The 20748-nt window shown below is 43.0% G+C and overlaps 1 protein-coding gene across 1 annotated transcript in view; it reads left to right on the forward strand.

Moving 5' to 3' along the window:
* The window catches only part of pde1a (phosphodiesterase 1A, calmodulin-dependent), a 47135-nt gene that overhangs the window by 3470 nt on the left and 22917 nt on the right, over positions 1 to 20748 (forward strand). Inside the window, exon 4 of the mRNA XM_050048749.1 lies at positions 13318 to 13344. Coding sequence (XP_049904706.1) covers positions 13318 to 13344 — 27 coding nt within the window. The remainder of the gene's footprint in view (positions 1 to 13317; positions 13345 to 20748) is intronic.

A 20748-nucleotide genomic window follows, 5' to 3' on the forward strand; every position in this document is an offset into this window, starting at 1 on the left:
GAATTTAAAACAGCTGCAATCACATACAAGCATCCATCCATGTGTTCATGCTTTGACTCACACGACCTCACAAACACTCTGTGGTCCAATGATGCCTTGCTGCAACCAGCTCATGCGTTATGAAAGGGTACATGTGTATGTGTGTGTGTGTGTGTGTGTGTGTGTGTGTGTGTGTGTGTTTCCGTTTACAAGTTATGTGCCTTTTTATTACTGCCCTACGAATGACATTAACGTTAAGTTACACAATTCAGGTAAAGTTACTGTGGTTAGGTTTAGGAAAAGAAACATGGTGACGATGCACCTCAAAATGATTCAAAGTTCTCTTTAAGTTCACACTGTTCCAAACACCGGTCTCCTGGATAAAGTCCTTCTTTTTTGACCCATCCACCACCCCAGCTGTCTCCTTCTTGTAGTGCTCCCTTCTTCACTCTTGTCAGCACATTGGTCACGTGGTCGCAGCCTTCCCAAATATGTGGGTTATACGCCAGTTACTGGCTCATCACTACGTGGGATAATTACAAATCCTGGTGCGTTACTTTTTGTAGGAAAGCGTATGAACAGTGCATGACAACAGCCTGCGGTACTCCATAAAGCAGATCATTTGTAAAAAAAAAAAAAAGTGGTTCCTCTGTCTCCTCGTCATGTTTGTACTAAAACACGTCGGTCACTGCTCATGAAATTCAGTCAAACTGTCAAACTAGGCGGCGCAGATCAAATAAGAATCCAGTTTCTGTTACTGCATTTCTTATTTCTCGCCTAATATGTTTTCAGAAACATATTTTAGTGTACTGTTTAGCTGTAAAGTGAGTGACCATGTTTATGAAGCTTTGCATTACCTCATGCAGGACATGGAAGTCATACGCCCCAGCTGTGATCAGCTGACTCACAGCCCATTCTCACACAAGGTGGTCCATTAAATTCCTACTCATTGATCGCTGCCACACTAACCCCCAAATTCCACCCAAATACGTTTCAATTCTAGTCAATGTGTGTGTTTCCACCGGCTGCGGCTGTGCTGTGTTCCAGCTCCGTCACAGCTGTGGCGCTCTGGAGCCCTCCACAACAGATACGCAGGACTTCTGTTTTTGCTGGACACCGGAGCACAACGCAGCAATTCAGCACAGAGCAGATCGTGCGGGGCAGGAAGTCGTGCACAGAAACAAAATAAAACATCCAGTTAATTTTCAAAATACTAAATAAATGTTCACGGCGGATCATATTTCCCTGCACTACACCTTGAAAACTACATAATGAGCAGAGGCAGGCCTGAAGTCAACAGGTCAGAGGTTTTCAGACGTCATTTCACCCTGTTGACACCATGGACGAGGAGATGTTAATCATGGAGGTGCACCCAGATGTCTTCCTACTACTCCTCTGGTTTTGTGGTTCTGTTTATAGAAACTACATCTTGTTATATCGCGCGATTATGCGTGAATTTCTTGAGATCTCGTCGGTTCTCGTGACTCCCGCTGTCCGGCGGAGCTGCACCGCTCTGCACAGCAAACGCAGCCGGTGGGTGTTGGTGGATGGCGGAGCACGCAGCGGATAACCAGTGTAGCCGTTCCGCATCCAGTTGAATTCCGGCTTCATACTGCCACACCGCTGCTGCTGCTACCAGTAAATCTTTACCTCCACCACCCCAGCCCCCACCTTTCTAATTCAGAGTCCTAACATGTCTCGAAGGTCAAAATGGTATTTGCTTGGGCCCAATCTTGTATACCTATGCTGCTTGTCTGATCCAAGGTGCACCTCAAGAGCGGAGCCCTCAGTGCCAAACACTACTGTATTTCCATTTGTTGCAATAAATGGTTAAATCTATGATGAGAGTGTTCCTGACTGAACTTATTCACAGCCAAACTGTCACTAAAATATGTTTCTGAGAACATTTGAGGTCAGAAATAGGAAGTAAAAGAATCCTGATTCATATTCGATCAGCGCTGCCTAATTTGACAGTTTGACTGCAGTTTATGAGCAGTGATTGACATGACTGACAGCTGCGTCAGAGACTCCCCACCTCTGATTAGGCGTTTTTGTTTAGCCATGGTAGACTCTAGCAAATGCCATTAGAAGCACGAAGAGGTGGAGGGGGAGGAAGCTGGTTTTTTTCACAGGTATCCGTCTCATTCTGTGTGGATACTGTGACAGTTTCAGCAAATATGACATATTATTATATTATATTATTTTTATAAAAGTTACCAACTGTAGCTTTAATGTGGGCGCCAGGTTCTGACAGGGAAGACGAATGTACAGACTAACAGAGATGAAATCTCAGGCTCTGCTGCATCGATTTTAAACTGTCCATCATGAATCAGACTGACTAAATGTGTGCAGTAGTTTTTAATGCTGCGGCATACAATGACATTTTAGTGTTCTTGGTCTCTTTCCTGTTTCAACGTGACAATGCCTCCGTGCACAACTCAGCTCCATAAAGAAATAGTTCCTCCAGTTTGGTGTGGAGCTTGACTTGTCTGTGCAGAACCCTGACCTCTGCCTTATCTAACACCTTTAGGAGGAACTGAAGCATAGACTGTGAGCCAGACCTGATCACCCAGCATAAGTATTGGACCTCATTAATGCTCTTGAATCTGAATGGGAGCAAATCTGCAGCAGGTTCAACATGTGGTGGAAAGACTGAAGAGTGGAGGCTGTTAGAGCAGCAGGTTCACGATCATAGTTTTATTTTTGGAATGTTCAAGTATCAATTATGTGCTTGTGTGTCCACCTGTCCAAATACTTTTGGCCATATGGTGCCTTTCACATGAGGTATATAATATTTAACACGTGAAAATATGAGTTTCACATGTATTCGTAACGCTGGTCCTTTTTGGAAAATGCGAAGCCCTCGACCACATGAGAGCCCTCATCCTCATCCTTGTTAGCTGAACCATGACTCATCGGTCCACAGGCGGACGCTCTTCAGATCACAAGCATCTGATATTTCTGTTAAGATCCTGAACATCAGATGAATGAAATGAACATATTTTCAAATGCAGTGCATGCTGTATCCTTTCATATATAACTCCTGTAACTCACAGATATGTATTTCTATATTTACATCTTTTAATGTAATAGTTTGTCACTTTGCACATCACCGTCGTCTCATTCGTCACGTTACGGCAGAAAAAAAGTCACCAGCAATGTTGATTTAATGAAAGTGTCTCGCATCAGTGGCAGCGGTGAAATGAAATGTGTTATTTCCATAAAACACACACAAACACAAATTTAGGCCCCTTGGCAATTCCTGTTGTGTTTAACAGACCTGACTCGCTATACAGCATCTTGTATTAGTAACTAGCTGGCAACACAGTGAAAGATTTACCAGCAGAAGTTGGTGTGTTGGTTGAAGAAGTTGAAGCCAAGAGAAGTGTCTGATTTTGCCAATTCCTGTAATAAACATTGGCAAGTGAACGTGTTATCTGTCAGCAGTGATTCAATGAGACACTGAAGGTGTAAAAATAAGAATGCAGAAGTCAATACAGAAGATCAGCTACTGAACTGGCGACTTAAAGCTGGGGTAGGTCTACATCTGGAAAAGGCAAAGAAGTGGCAACCTTGAAAATACACCTTTCTCCTGCAGCTCTCCACTCTCTGTCTTAAGCCCCTCCCACCAGACGACCACAGGCATATGCACCTGCTTCAAACAGTTCCCCAGTGTTGCCCATACATTGATTTACTTAATCTTATTGCCTGCAGCACATTCGCTCAGCCCCTCCTTGCTCCTTTCTCTGTTTATCAGATCACATATGAAACAAGAATTAGCTGCTAGCTACCTCACCGTCCCTCCGCCTTGCTCCCCACCCTGGAGAAGAGCCGGAAGTAGCTCCGCAAATAGACCTTCAGTTTGCAGCTATAGTTTCTTGAATTCTGCTGGCACAAACCCCCCAGCGCTGGGTGTCACAGCAGACTGGTTGCCAGCAGCAGAAGCTGATCTAAGCTGTGTAACAGCAGCAACAGAAAGTTTCCTAATCCAGCAGGGAGTCTGAGCTGTCCGGTCCCCCGGAGCTGGGGTTTGAGCTAGCTGGATTCAGGTTGCTGCGGCCGCTGACTGGGGGTTAAGTCACTCAAACTGTTGCCCACTCTCCTCCCAGTGAGGTGGTCTGTTGCGGCGGGGAGTGAGGCGGAGGACACACTGTGATTTGAGGCTCAAGCTAACAATAGCTACAGAAACAGAAACAGAAACTGGCAGCCATGAGCTTCTTGCTCCGGCTCTCTCCATCTCTGAAACACCTCACCGATGCTGACATGTGTTTTATTTTGTTGATTGTCAGACTCTTTTTGATAAGTCCGTCTTCCTTTTTGGGGTCGCTTTGCAGTGTAGGCAGTTATTGCCAATGCTGGAATAGCAACTTTCTCTGTAGAATTCTCCACCCCTGAATCAGGCTTTCACCATCTGAAGGGTCATGAACGCGCGTCTGCATTTGTATTACAGTAAATAGGAATGTCCTCTCTCTGAAACAACCTGTGATTGGCCAAAGTCTCCTATCACAGGCGACATTACGACATTAAGAGACAGCTTTTAAAAAAAGAAAAGAAAAGAAAAACAAGGTTCAAAGTCATTGCAGAAGAATCAGATATATCACTTTATTCCACACATTCCTTTTCCTTGTCAAAACCTGGCGCCTACATTGCCCACAATGCAACCTGACCGCAGACACTTATGCCTGGTGCACACTACACGACATTTCTGTCTGTTCGATAGTCACTATGTCACATTATGCGACTGTAGAGTCATTAAATTGTGCGGTGACTTGGCCGACAGACATGACACACTACACGAGATGAAACAATGGATTATTGCGTACGACACACTCTGTCGTTCACGATCCAGGCCGCCACCGTACGTCGCTGCATCGGCCAAGAATCGGGCTAATATTGTGTAGTGTGAACCAGGCATTTGGTGTGTTTTGCTCATTGGTAGCTAACGTATCCTGCAACAGAGATGAGCTCAGCTAAGCTCACATCTTTCTAACTCAACGCCTTCAGATTTTTTTTGCCTTTCAAAATTTTAGTCCTCAACTGACGCTGTCACAAATGACATCACTTGAGGGCATTTATCAGACTTCACACTCTGTCAGGACAGAGTGACTGACAGATGAAGACATGTTGCCTCCTACAGCAGGGCCGCATATCACATCTTTTTAATATCAGTGACATAACAGTATGTTGCTATCAGTACTGACACAGGAACAATATTGTTTTTGTTGGGTTGATTTAAACATGCTTTTTGCCTTTGACAAAATGTGCCAAACATTTCTATGAATCTGTGTCAAATTAAGAAGCTTGTCTAAGTTAAATTCAGTCAAAGTCTGAACCGTTTCCAGATTTAGATCAGGAGAAAAGACACTAAAATGTGCAGTTTGATCACACAGCACGATGCCACAGATGTCTCTAGTTCTGAGGGAGCGTGCCATTAGCAGGCTGACTGCAGGAATGTCCACCAGAGCTGTTGCCTCTCTGAAGTGAGTGTTCATTTCACCACCATCAGCCTGTCGTATCAGCTCAGGAAGGACCCAAATGCAGAGCAGCAGGCAGATTGAACGTTTAACAAAAAGAGAGCTTTAATAAAGCTGATAAAAAACATCTGAAACAGGCAGGTCACTGAAAGCTAAACTGAAAGCCAACTGGGATAATACGATGAACTCAGGGAAGACATCCACAAAGTACACAAGACACCAGGCAGGTAACGGCACAGGGGATGACAACAAGAACATGGGGATGAACACAGACAAACTGACAAGGAACACACAGGTATATATACACAGAAAACTAATCACAAGAATGAGACACAGCTGGAGGATGGGGATTGGCTTACAACAAGGGTGTGGAGGGGAACACTAAGGTGGAGCAAACAGGACTAATACAGAACAGGTGTGAAGGGAAGACTCTGGGAACAGGGAAGGACTAACAAGACAGGTGTGACAGAAAACAGGCGGGAAAACACACAAAGACAGGAAGTAAAAGCAGACATAACACATGAGGAGAGAATCTACAAAATGACGCTGTGGGCTAATGGGCATGTAGCTACTTCCATGTTTCAGATGATACGTCATGTTTGTAGTCGACCAATGAAGATGAGTTTACATATCACCTTGGGTTCGTCCTTCACCTTCTCAAAATGATCCCACACTTTGGATTTCCTGCCCGACATGTTATTAACTAGCCTGTGGAATAACCGCAGGTACCAGCCCTGGAAATTAACCTGACTCCTGTCTGACTGCTGAGCGTGGACACTTCCTGTGTCTGTACTTTCAAATTAAATTCCCAAATGGTCAGGTCATATCGGTTTGGATTTATTTGACAAGGCGCAGCTCATAATAGAGTTTCACTTTTTCTTCCTAGCACTAAGCCAATGGAATCTTGCAACTAATGGCTTTTCTGGTGACTGACGTTTGGTCGACTATCAGAGGGCAGCCCTAAGTACATTCAGTCAACCGCAGACCACGTATAACCACACCAGCTCAGGACCTCCACATCCACCGTCTCCACCTGCAATATTGTCTGAGACCAGCCACCCGAACAGCTGATGCAATTGTTTGCACAACCTAAACATTTCTGCTCAAACCACCAGAAACAATCTAAGTAAAGCTCATCATCTGAAAATCAACCTGCACATTCTAGAGTGGCTTTTATTGCGACCATCCCGAGGCACACCAGTGCAGTAATGATGCTGTTTAATCGGCATCTTGATGTGTCGCACCTGTCAGCTGGATGGATCATCTTGGAAAAGGAGCAGATTTGTGACCAGAATCTGAGAGAAATAAATCCACTGAGTGCATAAAAAGTCTCAGATCTTTAACTTAAACCTGTGAAAAAAGGGAGCAAAAACAAAAGTGTTTAAATTTGTCTGACTGCGACGCCAGCTTTCAACAGTTTCTGATCCGCAGCCCTGTCCTACAGGCAGAGACAGTAACAGTTAAAACCTGCCACACCTGCAGGCAAGGAGTGCTGCAAGCTGCCACTTTTCTGAATGTTCTGTTGCTATGAAATCCGCAGAGATGTTAAGTGGTGCTATTTTGAGTGTGCGCGCTCTCTCTTCCATCCAAATGAATGAAAGTGCAGCCGAAATTCGACAAAAACAACCAAACAGCAAAAGAAAACACATCTGACTGACAAATAAGAAGATTCAGCTCTTTATTCTTATCACAGAATCATCCACTGCATATTGTGTGTGTGTGTGTGTGTGTGTGTGTGTGTGTGTGTGTGTGTGTGTGTGTGTGTGTGTGTGTGTGTGTGTGTGTGTGTGTGTGTGTGACTGGGGCCAACATATCTTGAACCACTAAGTGCCCTCTGGTGTCTCTATTTATCTCCGCATTGATCGTATTAACTCCTCCTGATAGGTATGAACTGCTGATACAGATAAACAAACAGCAGAGGTTTGTGCTGTTTGTTGGGAAAACAAATAAGAGTACAGATTTGTTTTTTTGTCGTCCTCTCTAGTTTCCGTGGTAACAGCAGAGCATCTCAATGCAGCAAACTCTCTGCTGACGAGAGGAGACAGATATTTCTTTATTTTTCTTGATTGCTTTACACAGAGTTTTGCTCCTGTCTCTTTCTGAAACTGTTATTTTTCATTTTAGTTTGTTAATTGTATTTTTTAATCAGCCTTTTGAAATGCTGGGATGAAACAATGAGACAGAAGGATGGAAAATAAAAGTGAAAGAGAGAAAATGTGCGCTGGAGAGTTCATCAGAGTGTTTTGTGGAGCGTAAAATAGAAAAGAAAGCAGCTGAGACAGTTCAGTGACTACAATAGAAAACAGAATAAAATCCAAGGTAACTAGTTTTTTTGTCCAGTCATCTGAAATTCTGGATAACATACAGAGCCACAGCCACTGTGGTCCTATCAAAACCAGTCCGTCCTGTACAGTGGTCACAGTAGAGACCAGTTGAGACGGAGACAGACACAGCTTTCTGTCCGTACTGTGTTCATTTCGTCTGTATTTGTGCATGTTTTCTGAAAGATTACAGCTCATTTATTCTCCGTTTAGATATGAAAAAGATATGTCTGTCTCAAATGTTGTAAATGTCACTGCCCTCATGCGTCCATGGGTTCTTTATGTTGGCATACATACAGCCAATCAATGGCAATAGATAGCAACAAAAAATGAGGTGACGGTAGAGGTGGTTGTAATATTTAAAACGGAGCCAGCGTAGTAAATACATCCTGACATGTGGACACAGAATTCTTTTAACTATTTTCACTATATATCATTATATATTACCAAGTTGTTCTGTTACGCCATTATTTAGATTTCTTCGTTGTCTCTTACTGTCGTATCTCGCTTGAACTACGCTACACTGCCTCCATGATCTCTGACAGTACTGTCCTGTTTCATCCATATTTGTAGGCTTTCAGTGAACGTGCACATATATGAACAAAATGAATGCAGCATATGGACAGAAGGCTCCGTCCGTCTCTGTCTCCGTCTCTAACGTTGACCATAACGCCTCATTTCCACTTACGTATGTGTACGGAGACAACGCAACCGCAAGTGATATCCGAAATGCCAGCAAAACTCCTCCCCTCCGTAATATTTTGGTCTGGACTTTGCCTCGAGTGCGATAGAAAAAACTTTTGTGGTGGATTTTGGATAGACTGTATAACACTGTGCTAGCTTAGCTAACAGGCTACTAACTGGCTAACAGGCTATTTTCTTTAATCCCGTTGCCTGTGTTGATTCTGTTTCTGTCCCTGTAATATTCCAAGTGCATATTCCAAATGACTTGATGGCAAAAAAGGACAAAAGTAGCCTCTCCCCCATGAATACTTGTAGTTTCTATCAGGTTTTATCCATCGGTAAAGAAATGCACTTCCTTGCGTGGGACACGAGAGGTATCATGGGTATGTTTATGGACACCCGTCACATATGTAAGTGGAAAAGAGGCGTAAATGAGCCGTTACAGTACGGATGAAATGGAGCAGTAGCACCGAAGATCGTTGAGGCAGTGTAACGTAGTTCAAGCGAGATACGACCGTAGGAGACGATGAAGAAATTTGAACAATGCCAGAACAAATTGGCAATATATTATAGTACATAGTGAAAATAATTCTCCTACCTCATGTCGTGATATATGCAATGGCCTCACAGACCAACTGCTGGCAGTAATTATGTGATATAAGGAGCTGGAAAGTGCCTATAGGGCAGGCGGGAGTGATGGTGTATGGGTCCAACAATCCTCGGACTTTCACCCAGGAGCTGGATGTTTGCTTCCCGTATGAATGTAGAGCCAAACCACAACGTTTTTTTTCTGAATCTAACCACGTGCTTTTGTCGATGACCTGGCACGGGTAGCACCACGTCAACAGCAGACACAGAAGGACACCCAGTGTGTAATGTGTAGACATGAAAGTGCACTGACAAAGCAGCGATATGTGACGACTTGGGATGAGAATGTTTTGAACATTAAGAACTTCTCTATTGCCTCGTTTGTCATTTGTGCCATCCATTGGCTGTATCTATGCCAGCATAAAGGACACATGGAAGTATGAGGGCAGTGATGTTTACAGCATTTGAAATCGATGGATAGTGAGTATAACTGAGCCGTAACGTCTGCAGTGAAACACAAGAAACTAGGATGTGTTTGTTGCTCTGCATTTTTATTTCTGTTCAAATGCTTTCACACTAATATTTAACTTGAAGTTTGACTCCAAAACAACAGAAAACAAGTTGCTTTCATGAATTTATGTATATTTATTTGTGTGTGTGTGTGTGTGTGTGTGTGTGTGTGTGCTGCAGTTGGTTTATTATCAGGCTGCTACATTTTAATGGGTGCTGTTCTTTTTCTTCAGGCCAGGGCGCTTGGTCTTGATGTAGGCGGTGTAAATGGAGTTAACCACTAAAAAAGCGCGAAAGGCACCCTGCGGTGGTGCAACACAAACAGTCGTGCAGAGAAATAATGCATCTAAGAATACATTACATGCTCAGTGCTAATAATGCTCAAGGACGCAGGGAAGAAAATGTGTGAGGTGAAAGTATCACTGCACAGAGGGAAGCAGAGAAAGCAAAAACACATGAAGGGGAAAAAAAAATGCAAATTCTCTCAGTGAAGGCGTCAGCCTGGAAAAGTCATGACAGAGTGGTGAGTCATTCTCCAGAAACTATCTCTGTCCTCACCTGTCACTGTTGGTACTGCAGCATGCTTTTGTTTTTTCCCACCAAAAACACAATGCAGGCTGCAGCCAGCCGCTGCTCCCCCCGCTGTACCCCACTTTGTAATTCAGTGCCGATCCGCCCACGCGGGCCAGCGTACAATTACCGATCGACCGTGAAATAACAGGTTCCTGCTGCTGCCACCTTTCAGAGCTGAGACTTGTTAGAGCTGTGATTAGCCTTCAGGGTCAGATTCCAGGGCTGTGATTGGCTCATTTCAGACCAAATGGAGCGTTCAGACCCTCGTCATCAGCCTCTGGGGGATGTATTTACATACAGGAGGGACTTTTTCTTTTGTCCAATCCTTGTAATGGGTTTAGCAGTGAGCCGTGACCTTGATGCTTGTATTACCTCTTTGTTTAGTTGACTTTGGTTTTATATTCTTATTGTTTGAGGGCTCTCAGTGTCCCTCCTGTGCATGTAAAAAAACAGTAATTGCAACCATCGTTTCCCGTTAATGTTCTTTTCCTCTGACCTTATTTAAACCTAAAGAGCAGACAGTTTTAAAGGGTAACCTTTCATTTTGCTACTAACTGGGCCTCTGCATTTAATGAAGGTGACGAATTAGAGAAAGGACCATAAAAAGGATAATTTGCTGATTTTCCAGCTTTGTGTCAAAACAATGTGGGTAGTTCGTGTAAATGAACTGCGATAAACTTCCCTCCATCTTACCAGTGCCTAGATATGCCCCCTCCCTGGTGTAATGAGTTTTGGCTCTCCTGGGCTGTTGCCTGAACTACAGGCTGTATTTGGCTGTACAGCGACTGTGGCTCAGGAGGTAGAGCGGGTCGTCCAGTAACTGTCGATTGGCATTTAGATCCCCAGCTCCACCAGTTGGCATGTCGAAGTATCCTTGGGCAGGATACTGAACCCCTAATTACTCCTGGTGGCTGTTCCATCAGTGTGTAAGCGCATTTTAATGGTTACTGAGTAGCAGGCGGCACCTTGTACACTTCCCAGACTAGAAAGGTGCTATACAAGTGTATGTCCATTTAACATTTATTTCTGTAATTTTGCACTGACTGCCACCTAAGCCGCCACCATGGTCCTGAGGGTATAGAAGCAGATTAAGAGACAAATCAGCTCTCTCTCCGTCTCAAACTCCGACTGACATTCGATCACGCGGTAAAATGAGGCAGTGCTGATCAATTCTAAATCAAGATTATCATACTGCACTGCCTATTTCTTGCCTAAAATGTTTCCAGCAGCACATTCCCACTCTGACCTTGTCACATATCGACGTTTAGTCATGGACCGTCTATGTCAAGATGCGACGTGCAAGGTACCCTGAATGTGTTGGTTGTTGACGTTCTGGGACGCCGTGTCAACTTCAGCCTGTTACATGCATTGTCTTCTTTTAAAATACACTTTCACACAATTTCTGTCTTTTTCAAAATAAGCGCACTACATCGGTACAACAACGCGAATCGATGTTTTATTCCTCCAACGATTAACGTACGTGGTTGGGTTTAGGAAAAAAGACCAGGGTTTGGTTTATAATCTCACGGGACACAAACACCATTCTCCCAGGTGAAAGCCTGTGTTTGTTGGACCCATCCATTCCCACTCCCACCCGCCCCACTCGGACTTTTGCCACCTAAACTTTCATTCTCGTCCCACCACATTTCCCTCTGACGCCGCTGAGCACCATAAACTACAACCACGACCGGCTGTGTATCATGAAGAGGATAAAGCTTTTTTTGTCAGGGCCTGAAAATCACTGCCCAAGCGCCAGATTTCAACAACTTCAGAGTGAGACTGGGTTTCTGAGATATATTTTAGTGCCGTGTTTAGCTGTAATAGCTAGAGTTTGTGAACATGAAGAGGGCACCATACTGTTTCTCTCACAGTGAAAATGGAGGCTGATAAAATGGAGATCAGATGTTGAGCTGATCAAATATAAACCAAGATTCTGTTACTGAATGAACTATTTCCGCCTCAAATGTTTTTAGAAACATGTTTGCTCACTGTTTAACTGTAATACCATCTGTACACATTTAATGACTCACTAGTGGGAGCATTTATTGGTCCAGTGTAGTGCAATGCATTATGGTAGTTGTAGGTTTTATACCTCTCTTATGAAAATTAATGCCACAGTCCTTTTTCTCTGTTTTCTCTGGTCATATTGCACCAATTTCACAAGTATTTGTGTCTTTCTGCTGCATACACATCCTAGTATAATTAAAAGTCCATCTTTCCAGCAGTGAAATAATTTTTTACTAATTTGTTACTACGGCAAATTAGTTTCAACTTTTCATACTTTTTTCATGGATCGTACTTGGCCCTTTGGTACTGGCACTTCCCACGTTTGCTCGATTGGATTGGGATCTGGGGACTTTTGATGCCAGGTCGATGCCTTGAGGTCTTTGTCACGTTCCTCACACCATTCCTGGATAGTTTTATCAGTGTGGTATGATGCATTGTTCTGCTGGGGGGGCACTGCCATCAGGGAGTGCTGTTGCCATGAGGGGGTGTACTTGGTCTGCAACGGTGTTTGGGTGGGTGGTACGTGTCAAGTGGCATCCACATAAATGCCAGAACCAAAGGTTTCTCATCAGAACATTGCTCTGTAATGAGATGATCAACATTATTAATTTCACCTGTCGGTGGTTTTAATGTTGTGGCTGATTGAATGGGTGCAAGTGTGTGTATCACAGTTTTTGGAGGAGTCGTGCTGCTTCATTAATATCAGCTTTGCAAATTTTCTAATCTCTAATGAGAAATTAGTAAAAGTCATTAAGTATCAATCTGATAAAACAATGTTAACTATATTTTTGGAGGTGTTAAAGAGAGCCTGGGGTCTGCAGCACCTCAAAGTGAACATTAGGGCTAATAGAAGTGGATACCTGTTCTGCAGGGGAACATTAAAGCCTCCCCTGGGAAGCCGGCTGACTTAATGATATGACTCTCCCAGAATTTTAATTGGACTGAATGGATCTATTTGTGATCAGAGAAAGAGTCATCACGTGGTGTTTGTGACAGTCAGAGAAAAAATGTGTTCATCGTCCTGTGCTGATTGTGTTTGAGGGAAAGGGTTATTTTGGGCCAGTGTGCATCATGTGACCTGCAATACTGAATGTAGCCACTGTCTAAAAACACACACACACACACCTGAACACAGTGAGTTTCTGATGAGTGACTGATCTATTTTTTCTTTTTGTTTACAGGCAGAAGTATAAAAGTACATCGCAGAGGTAAGACACACACACACACACACACACACTGGACTAAACTAGCTAACTGTATATAGAGTCGTACAACAGCAGTAAGAGCTGGAGCCGCTTGTCGTTTTGCTTCTTTGCATCAAAATACAAAGTTTCTTACTGGTGGTTGGAAACTTGTTGGACCGTGTGAACACAGCCACCCTCTTTTTATTCCTTCAACCACTTTGTTGAAAATGGTGGTGCTAACTTTTGCAGGCATTCAGCCATTTTTATGCTCGCCTCCCCATGTGCAAAATGTTCCACCAAAGCAAGTTCCCTCCCGACACTATTTTGTGACGAGTAAGTAATTGCCACTGGAGCAGCTACGAGATCCACGCACTAGCTACATGATTCACTCACCATACCTACATGATCAACCCACTTTGCCCCTTAGTCTAGGAAACAAAAACCCGGAATAAAATGTTAAGTGAGGTTAAAAGAGAGGCGGTTAGGGTTAGGGGTTACATCTGTTACTATAAAGTGAATTATGTATAATGAAAAAAGTAAATGAATAAAGTCGATTATAAAGTGGAATATACCACGTTGCATTGTATCAGGGTTTGTCTTGTACCGGAGGTGGCCGCAGTTTGAGGAGCGTGTCTTGCAGGCTTCAAACGGAATGTGTCTGCAGCTATACATGCCTCTTTTGCAAGGGCACCCTTGCTGCATCCTGGGCTTAGCGCTACACAGGACAATTGTGTCGTAGGTTTAAAGACAGAAAGAAGTACTAACAACCGAGAGTGTTTTTCAACCATTGTGTGGGATTATGATGAGCACAGCAAGGCTTTTCCCCAGTGATGGCACAGTGCAAGAAAGGGCTACGTGAGACTACTTCTCTGCAGTAGGGTTATAAATGCAGGGCTTTTACTTGAGTATTTTTACTTTGTTGTTTGCACTTTTACTGAAAAGCCCAGTCTGTAGGATTTAGTGGCATCTAGTGGTGAGCCTGCAGAATTTCACCCGTGTGCCAACACAACAAAGGCCGTAACGCACCAAGCCAATGATCGGCCGACAGTTAATTTTGAGCCATCATCGAGCGTCTGACGCCCTAGTCTTTGAGGTGTGTCCTGCATCGTTGGACCTCATTGGCTTTTTTTCCCAGCCGATTCAGGGTGTTGAATTGGCATTGGTGATGAGGGAGCCTGTCAGTGAGTGAAATCACTCTGATTGTCAGCTCAGTTCAGCCCATAAGAAGAGAAATAGAAGTGAGGAAAGTAAACAAAGAGCTAAAGTAATGAGGCAGTGAGACCCAAACAAATTTGTTATATGAGATAAGATTATTTTTCTTTGGCCATTTAGCTCTTTAGCAGAAACATTTCCTGATGGTTTATATTATTGTTCGCTGCCACATGGAAAATATGCTCTGTTCTTTCAGCACTGGGTTGTGTTGTTAAGTGCTAACTGGCTAACTAGCATCAAGACGGTCTTCCAGTTTCGCTTTTTGAATGATAACTACAGACTAATGCTGTCTGCTGATGATGAGAGTTATTTCCTCTTGCACAGGCACATAATGTACATGCTGGTTGGCTGTTGGCTATAGTCTTTGAGTGTGTTTATGTACAACTTTCTGGCTGAGACATGTCAACATTAGACAACACAACAGTCAGCTTTCATCGCTGCTAGTTCTTTGATGGGAATTTGGTGTGTTATGGCCCCTGCAGATGCCCCTAAATCCTACACACTGGATCTCAAAGATGCATATACCTCTTTAACTGTTGGAAACACTACACTCTGGAAATGAACTTCTTTTTCATGTGCCAGCAGAGTATATACTGTACAGAAGCCAGCATGCTCCTTTGAGTCTGCACATGTGAATGAATACGCTTCTAAGAACCATTAATTGCAGTTGTTTTTACAGCGAACCTTCAGTTCCCGTCCTGATGTGACGACAGACTAGTGATCAGTAATCAAACAACACAAAATCAGAGTTTGTTCTTTACAGAATTGGAGCTTGAAGCGCCCTCTGTCATTAAGGACAGCAGCTGGGCCTCAGTTAATAACACTGCTGCAGCTACTACTGATGATAATGATAATAATCTAGTATCACAAAAAACTGACGCTGTAGTTTTTTTTTTCCCAGCAAAATAAAGTGCTTGAATGTCTGCAGTGTCCTGAACTTTTATTTCTCCCTCGCTCCGTCTCCCTGTCTGACTCCAGCTGTAACCATGGCAACTAAAACAGATTTCATCCAGTTTATAGGAAGGTGTTTTCGTTGCCATGACAACGGCACGATGCCTGGCCGCAGCGGAGTCTTTATGTCTCCCTGTCGTCAGCCTCCTCTGTTGTAAACATTCGCACCATCCCTCCATCCTGAGCAGCAGCAACACAGCACTAAATATCCAGCCGTCCTCCTCGCTCAGTGCACCAGCACTGTATGATCGGCGCCCGATGAATATATATGAGCTCTCTTTGGAATACAGAATATCACTTCACGCCCACTCAGCATCTCCTTGCAATAAACTGTTAGATTATTTTTCCTAAAAAGAACTTTTTGCAGTGTGGAGAAAAAAACTTTGAATCCTGTATAAATAGAAAAGTTTTGGTTTCAGACTGATCTGAACTTCGTCCTGGCTGACAGAGATGCAGCGGGTATGAAGTTGTGGATCTAGACAGTCAGGTCTGTTTATTTCCTGCAGGAGACTCCCATTGCTTTCTGTGGGAGTCAGCTGATTGACAGGCGGCGGGGTGTCATGTGTCCATCTGGAGGAAACAGATTTCCATGTTCTTGCTTTTGTGGTGTGAACAGGACAGCAGCTGTGTGGGTGCAAAGTATGAGGATCAGAACTTCCTTCTGTCAGTTAGCAGGTGTATGAAGTCTGCGGAGTGGATTTCTGCAGACTCCTGTTGCTCTTATTGAGGTGTGTTAAATAGGAATCCCCACATTGCAACAGGGACAGTATGTAACACTGCAGTGCAGCAGAATTCAGTGGAGTGCAGTGCAAAAACGAAGCCTCTATGATATAATGAAAATATGCAATAACATTGTTGAATATCATGATAACGATATTAATTGGGAGGATGGTTCAGATTTTTTGAAATGGGTTATTTTGTTGCTTAGCTTCCGTATCAGACCCCAGCCTGCTTCTCCAAAATTGGGGCATGCCAACTGACATCTCCTGTATATAATACACCAACAGTGGATAAGTACCCCATACAACCCCACCTCTAAAAATCAGAACTATTCCTTTGCAGTTTTTGACTTAGACTTGCACACTACCTGCACTTGTGCCACGCTGTCTCTCCTGTATCCAAAATATTGCCAAAATATTCCTCTCTGGCTTCACACCTCCATCTGCACTCATCTTGTCACACTCTCCTCTCTCAGCCATGCAGAGTAGCTCAGCAGCTTCAGCTCTGATCAGGCCCAAACCACCACCACAGCAGCAGTTTTGGGCCCGAGCCTGATTAAAACCTTAATTTCCACTGCATTTAGAAAAAAAGGAAACATTTATTACAAGCTAGAGTCAACTGAAGTCTTTTCAGTGCGGTAACAGACATTTGCGACACGGGGTGTGTTTGTAAATAGCCACACTGAGCGCCAGAGTCGTGGGCGGATGATGAGACAATGGGCCCCTGGGCACAGATATGCAAACGGCCTGACCACCTCTCCTACACAGGAGCAAGACACACAGGCTGTGTGGTGGTTTTGTCTCGTTTTGGTTGTTGTTTTGGATCTCTTTGTAATTGTTATGCATCATTTAGTGGCTTTGTGTCTCTTTGGGGTCATTTTGTGTATTTCTTTGGTCATTTGTGTGTCTTTATACAGTAGGTCTTTTGCATCTCTTTGGGGTCATTTTTTGTCTCTTTGAGGTCATTCTTGTCTTTTTGGGGATCATTTTGTGCCTCTTTGTGGTCATTTTTTGTCTCTTTGAGGTCAGTTTTTGTCTCTTTGGGGTCATTTTGTGTCTCTTTGTGGTCATTTTTTGTCTCTTTGAGATAATTTTGTGTCTCTGAGGTCATTTTTTTGTCTCTTTGGGGTCATTTTTTGTCTCTGTGGGGTCATTTTGTGTCTCTTTGAAGTACTTTTGTATCTCTTATAGTTCATTTTTGGCTCTTTGAGGTCATTCTTTGCCTCTTTGGGGTTATTTTGTGTGTTTTTGAGGTCATTTTGTGTCTGTCTGGTTGTGTTAATCTGAGTGACATTTTGCAGGTGAAGGCCAGGGAGGTCTCCTGACACTGGGTTCCTGGGCCTGTGCCTTGTAGGCCCATTCAATAATCCAGCCATGGCCAGAGCGCACTATGGCACACACTCACCCGTTCGTAAAGTCAGGGCGCTGTAGGAATATACCATTCAGTTCAGAGCAGCACACTCAGAGCATCAGAACGTACTCTGGACGGAGCAGCAGAGCACCAAAGTGAAAGTGAAACTAAAGCATTTTGTTAATTCTTATGGATAAAGAATGCTGGAAAATTAGCGAGAACCTGACCTGATGCAAGCCTGGGGAAATCTTGAAAATGCGCTGCCCAGCTGATCGGGTTGAGCAGAGATTTAAACTTCTTAGTTTAATAAATCTCACTTGCATGCCTGTAGATTTTGACCAATCAGACAATGCCCAACGGCAAATGCTCTGTCGGATTAGTCAGAGAGTTAACAGCAAGACGTGTATCCGACTAAATAGCACCCACAAACAGAATGTAATTTAATACATTGTACCTATAAACAAGGTGCAATATCACAGTCTTTGGGAATGTGTGAATTGTGCAAGTCAACATCACAATGAGGATAAAAAAAAATCTATATGGATATATACATATATATATATATACACATTTATATATTGTACAGCCCTACAAAAGAGCAGTGCAGCAGCATGTTACAGATTTATAACTCTCTGCTGCCCTTTAAGTTCAGATGATTTGAACCTTCTATCACTGACCTTTTTCGAGTGTCCACTCAGATTTCATCTAAACAAGCTCAAACATGGAGGAAGAAAAAATAATGTTAGTGTTATTTTCTTTTTTCATAGATGTTATCAGAGCACCTGAGCTCTCAGCACTCTGAGCCCAAAACAGCGGCTCAGACTGTGTTGGCAGAATTGGGCCACTTTTTATCCAAGTGGGCAGGTAAAAATAGTTTTGGGTGGGCGAGTTCAGGGCTGTGATTGTCTGAGTGAAATCTGGCAACAGTCAGCTCAGACAGCTCAGCGTGACAAGGCTCTGAAGATAAGATGAAGATAACAGCTGGGACGAAAATATTTCCTCCTGATCCACTGTGGGAAGAGATCTGCAGCTTGATGAGGCTGAAAACAGCATGAAATGAAGAGCTCTCATATAATTGCGCTGTTTTGCTGCAGATAATGCACCCAAACACATTCCTGTTTCTGAGGATGTACCAGAGAGGAAACAGTAAAATGACAACTTGCACCTTTGACCGATAACGAGCCATTTTGGCAGAGCTGATCTTTGAACAAATGGAGCCCAAAATCAATCCAGTGTTATTTCAGATGGAGAGGAAACCACTCCACAGCAGAGGACTTGTCCACAGTCCACATGCCTGTGCAGCTCAGGATGAGTGAGGTGCGTGCTGTGCACATATGCAGATGTTGAAGGAGACCAGTGGCATAAAGAAACATCTTTGCAACTCTACTTATTAACAGCTGCTCTCGTTAAATAGCCATCCACCTCCGTGTTTCGGTGCAGCTGTTTTTTCACCTGATGCAAAATGTACCTGAGAACACATGAACTGACTCAAGACCACCTTTTCAAGTGGACTCAGACACAGACCAGCGTATCTTGCCCGGGTACGGTACACAGTGTTCACACTAAGCAAACTGGACTTTGTGGTCTGAGTCTACTGAAGATATTTTCATGTTATAACAAGAAACTTTTCTTGTTTCACCAATGTAGTTATTTTATCTTGGTGTAACATGAAACATTTCAGGATATAATATAATGTGAAACTTGTGTTTAAATGAGGAAACGTGTTGGAGAACAGCTACATTCAGGAATATCTCTCATCTACAGGACCTGATTAAGTTCTGCTTCAAGCTTGGGTTGAGTCATGGCAAGATTTTGCTGTTACTGAGCATGGTGGGTGATATAAGTATGTGGACTGTAGGTCTACACCAGGGGTAGTCGACCTGCGGCTCTGGAGCTGCATGCGCCTCTTTATGTGGCTTTTAGGGTAAATTATATGGAAATGAATAACAGTTATTTTTAACATTTAGATTTTTTTCTTACATTTTCCAGCTGTAAAAATGTGTAACCTATACACTAAATCAAAGTTTTAACATTCTGTCAACTAAAGCGTGCGTCATACGTCTACGGCCTGATGCCGTCTCCCCAGATTTTGATGAAGTAGTGGTGGCTAGTTAACAGCGGAGTCTCCCTTGCTAGGGTAGCTATTGATTCAAAATCTGAAAAAGTATCAGAGGAAAACAGAGAACATAATAGTGAGTGGACAGATGTCTTTGCTTTCACCACCAACGCTACAAAGTTTAAGTACCAAATAATCTTAAATAGCCCACTGTGTGTAGCTACCTTGTGCTAAAACATATTAATGAATGCTCATTAGAACTATTCGTAATATTGATGGGCTTATTCAGACCTAACAGGCTGAGTCACCTTTATTATGATCCAAAAATATGTACTGTGGCTCCAGGCAAATAATAAAAAAAAGCTCTTTAAATGTAAAGGTTGCTGACCGCTGGTCTACACGAAGGATTCTCCATCAAAGTCAGCAGGGAAAGGTTGGGTGGAGGTTTCACATTATAGCAATATGTTAAGTGTGTGAAATGTTTCTTTCTTTTTTTGTTTTACAAGAAAAAACATGTAAAACATCTTGTTATAACATGAAACTTTTCATGTAGCTGATACTGATCAGTTTTTTCCCCCTGGTGTGGCAGCACGTTGCTTCCATATGGGTCTGTATGTATAATATAACGATTACTTTGTGAGCAGAAAGAAAAGAATGCAGAAAACAACTGGAGCAGCATTTGCATTAAGTCATTGTAACTGTTTTTTAATCTTTCTGCTGTCTAAACCTTGACTGAGTTCAGTCCATTCGGTCCTGCTGTTATTAAAGACGTGACTGAACTAACAATACAGTAGGAAATGGTGACTTCTACAGACTGCTATGAAACATAAATATTAAAAAGCAATAATGTAAGTCTGTTTTCAAAAAACTAACATCCTTACCTGAACAAATGATGCGAGCTACACGGCACAATGCCGAGAAAGTCTCTGTTCCAAAGCTGGATTTTAATTATTAGTGCAGTTATTATGTCGAATGATCAGGTTTTCTTACATATGGATCAGACAGTAAATGCCACATTTAAATAAAAGTTATGAGAGGGATGAGGCAGAGAAAAGAAGTCATTGTCAAACCAGAAAGTTCATCTCCACCTGAACCAAATGACACATATCACAATTTTCCAATAGATAAAATCTGTAACT

This window comes from Epinephelus moara, chromosome 7 (genome assembly GCF_006386435.1).
Source record: "Epinephelus moara isolate mb chromosome 7, YSFRI_EMoa_1.0, whole genome shotgun sequence".
Classification (NCBI taxonomy): domain Eukaryota; kingdom Metazoa; phylum Chordata; class Actinopteri; order Perciformes; family Serranidae; genus Epinephelus; species Epinephelus moara.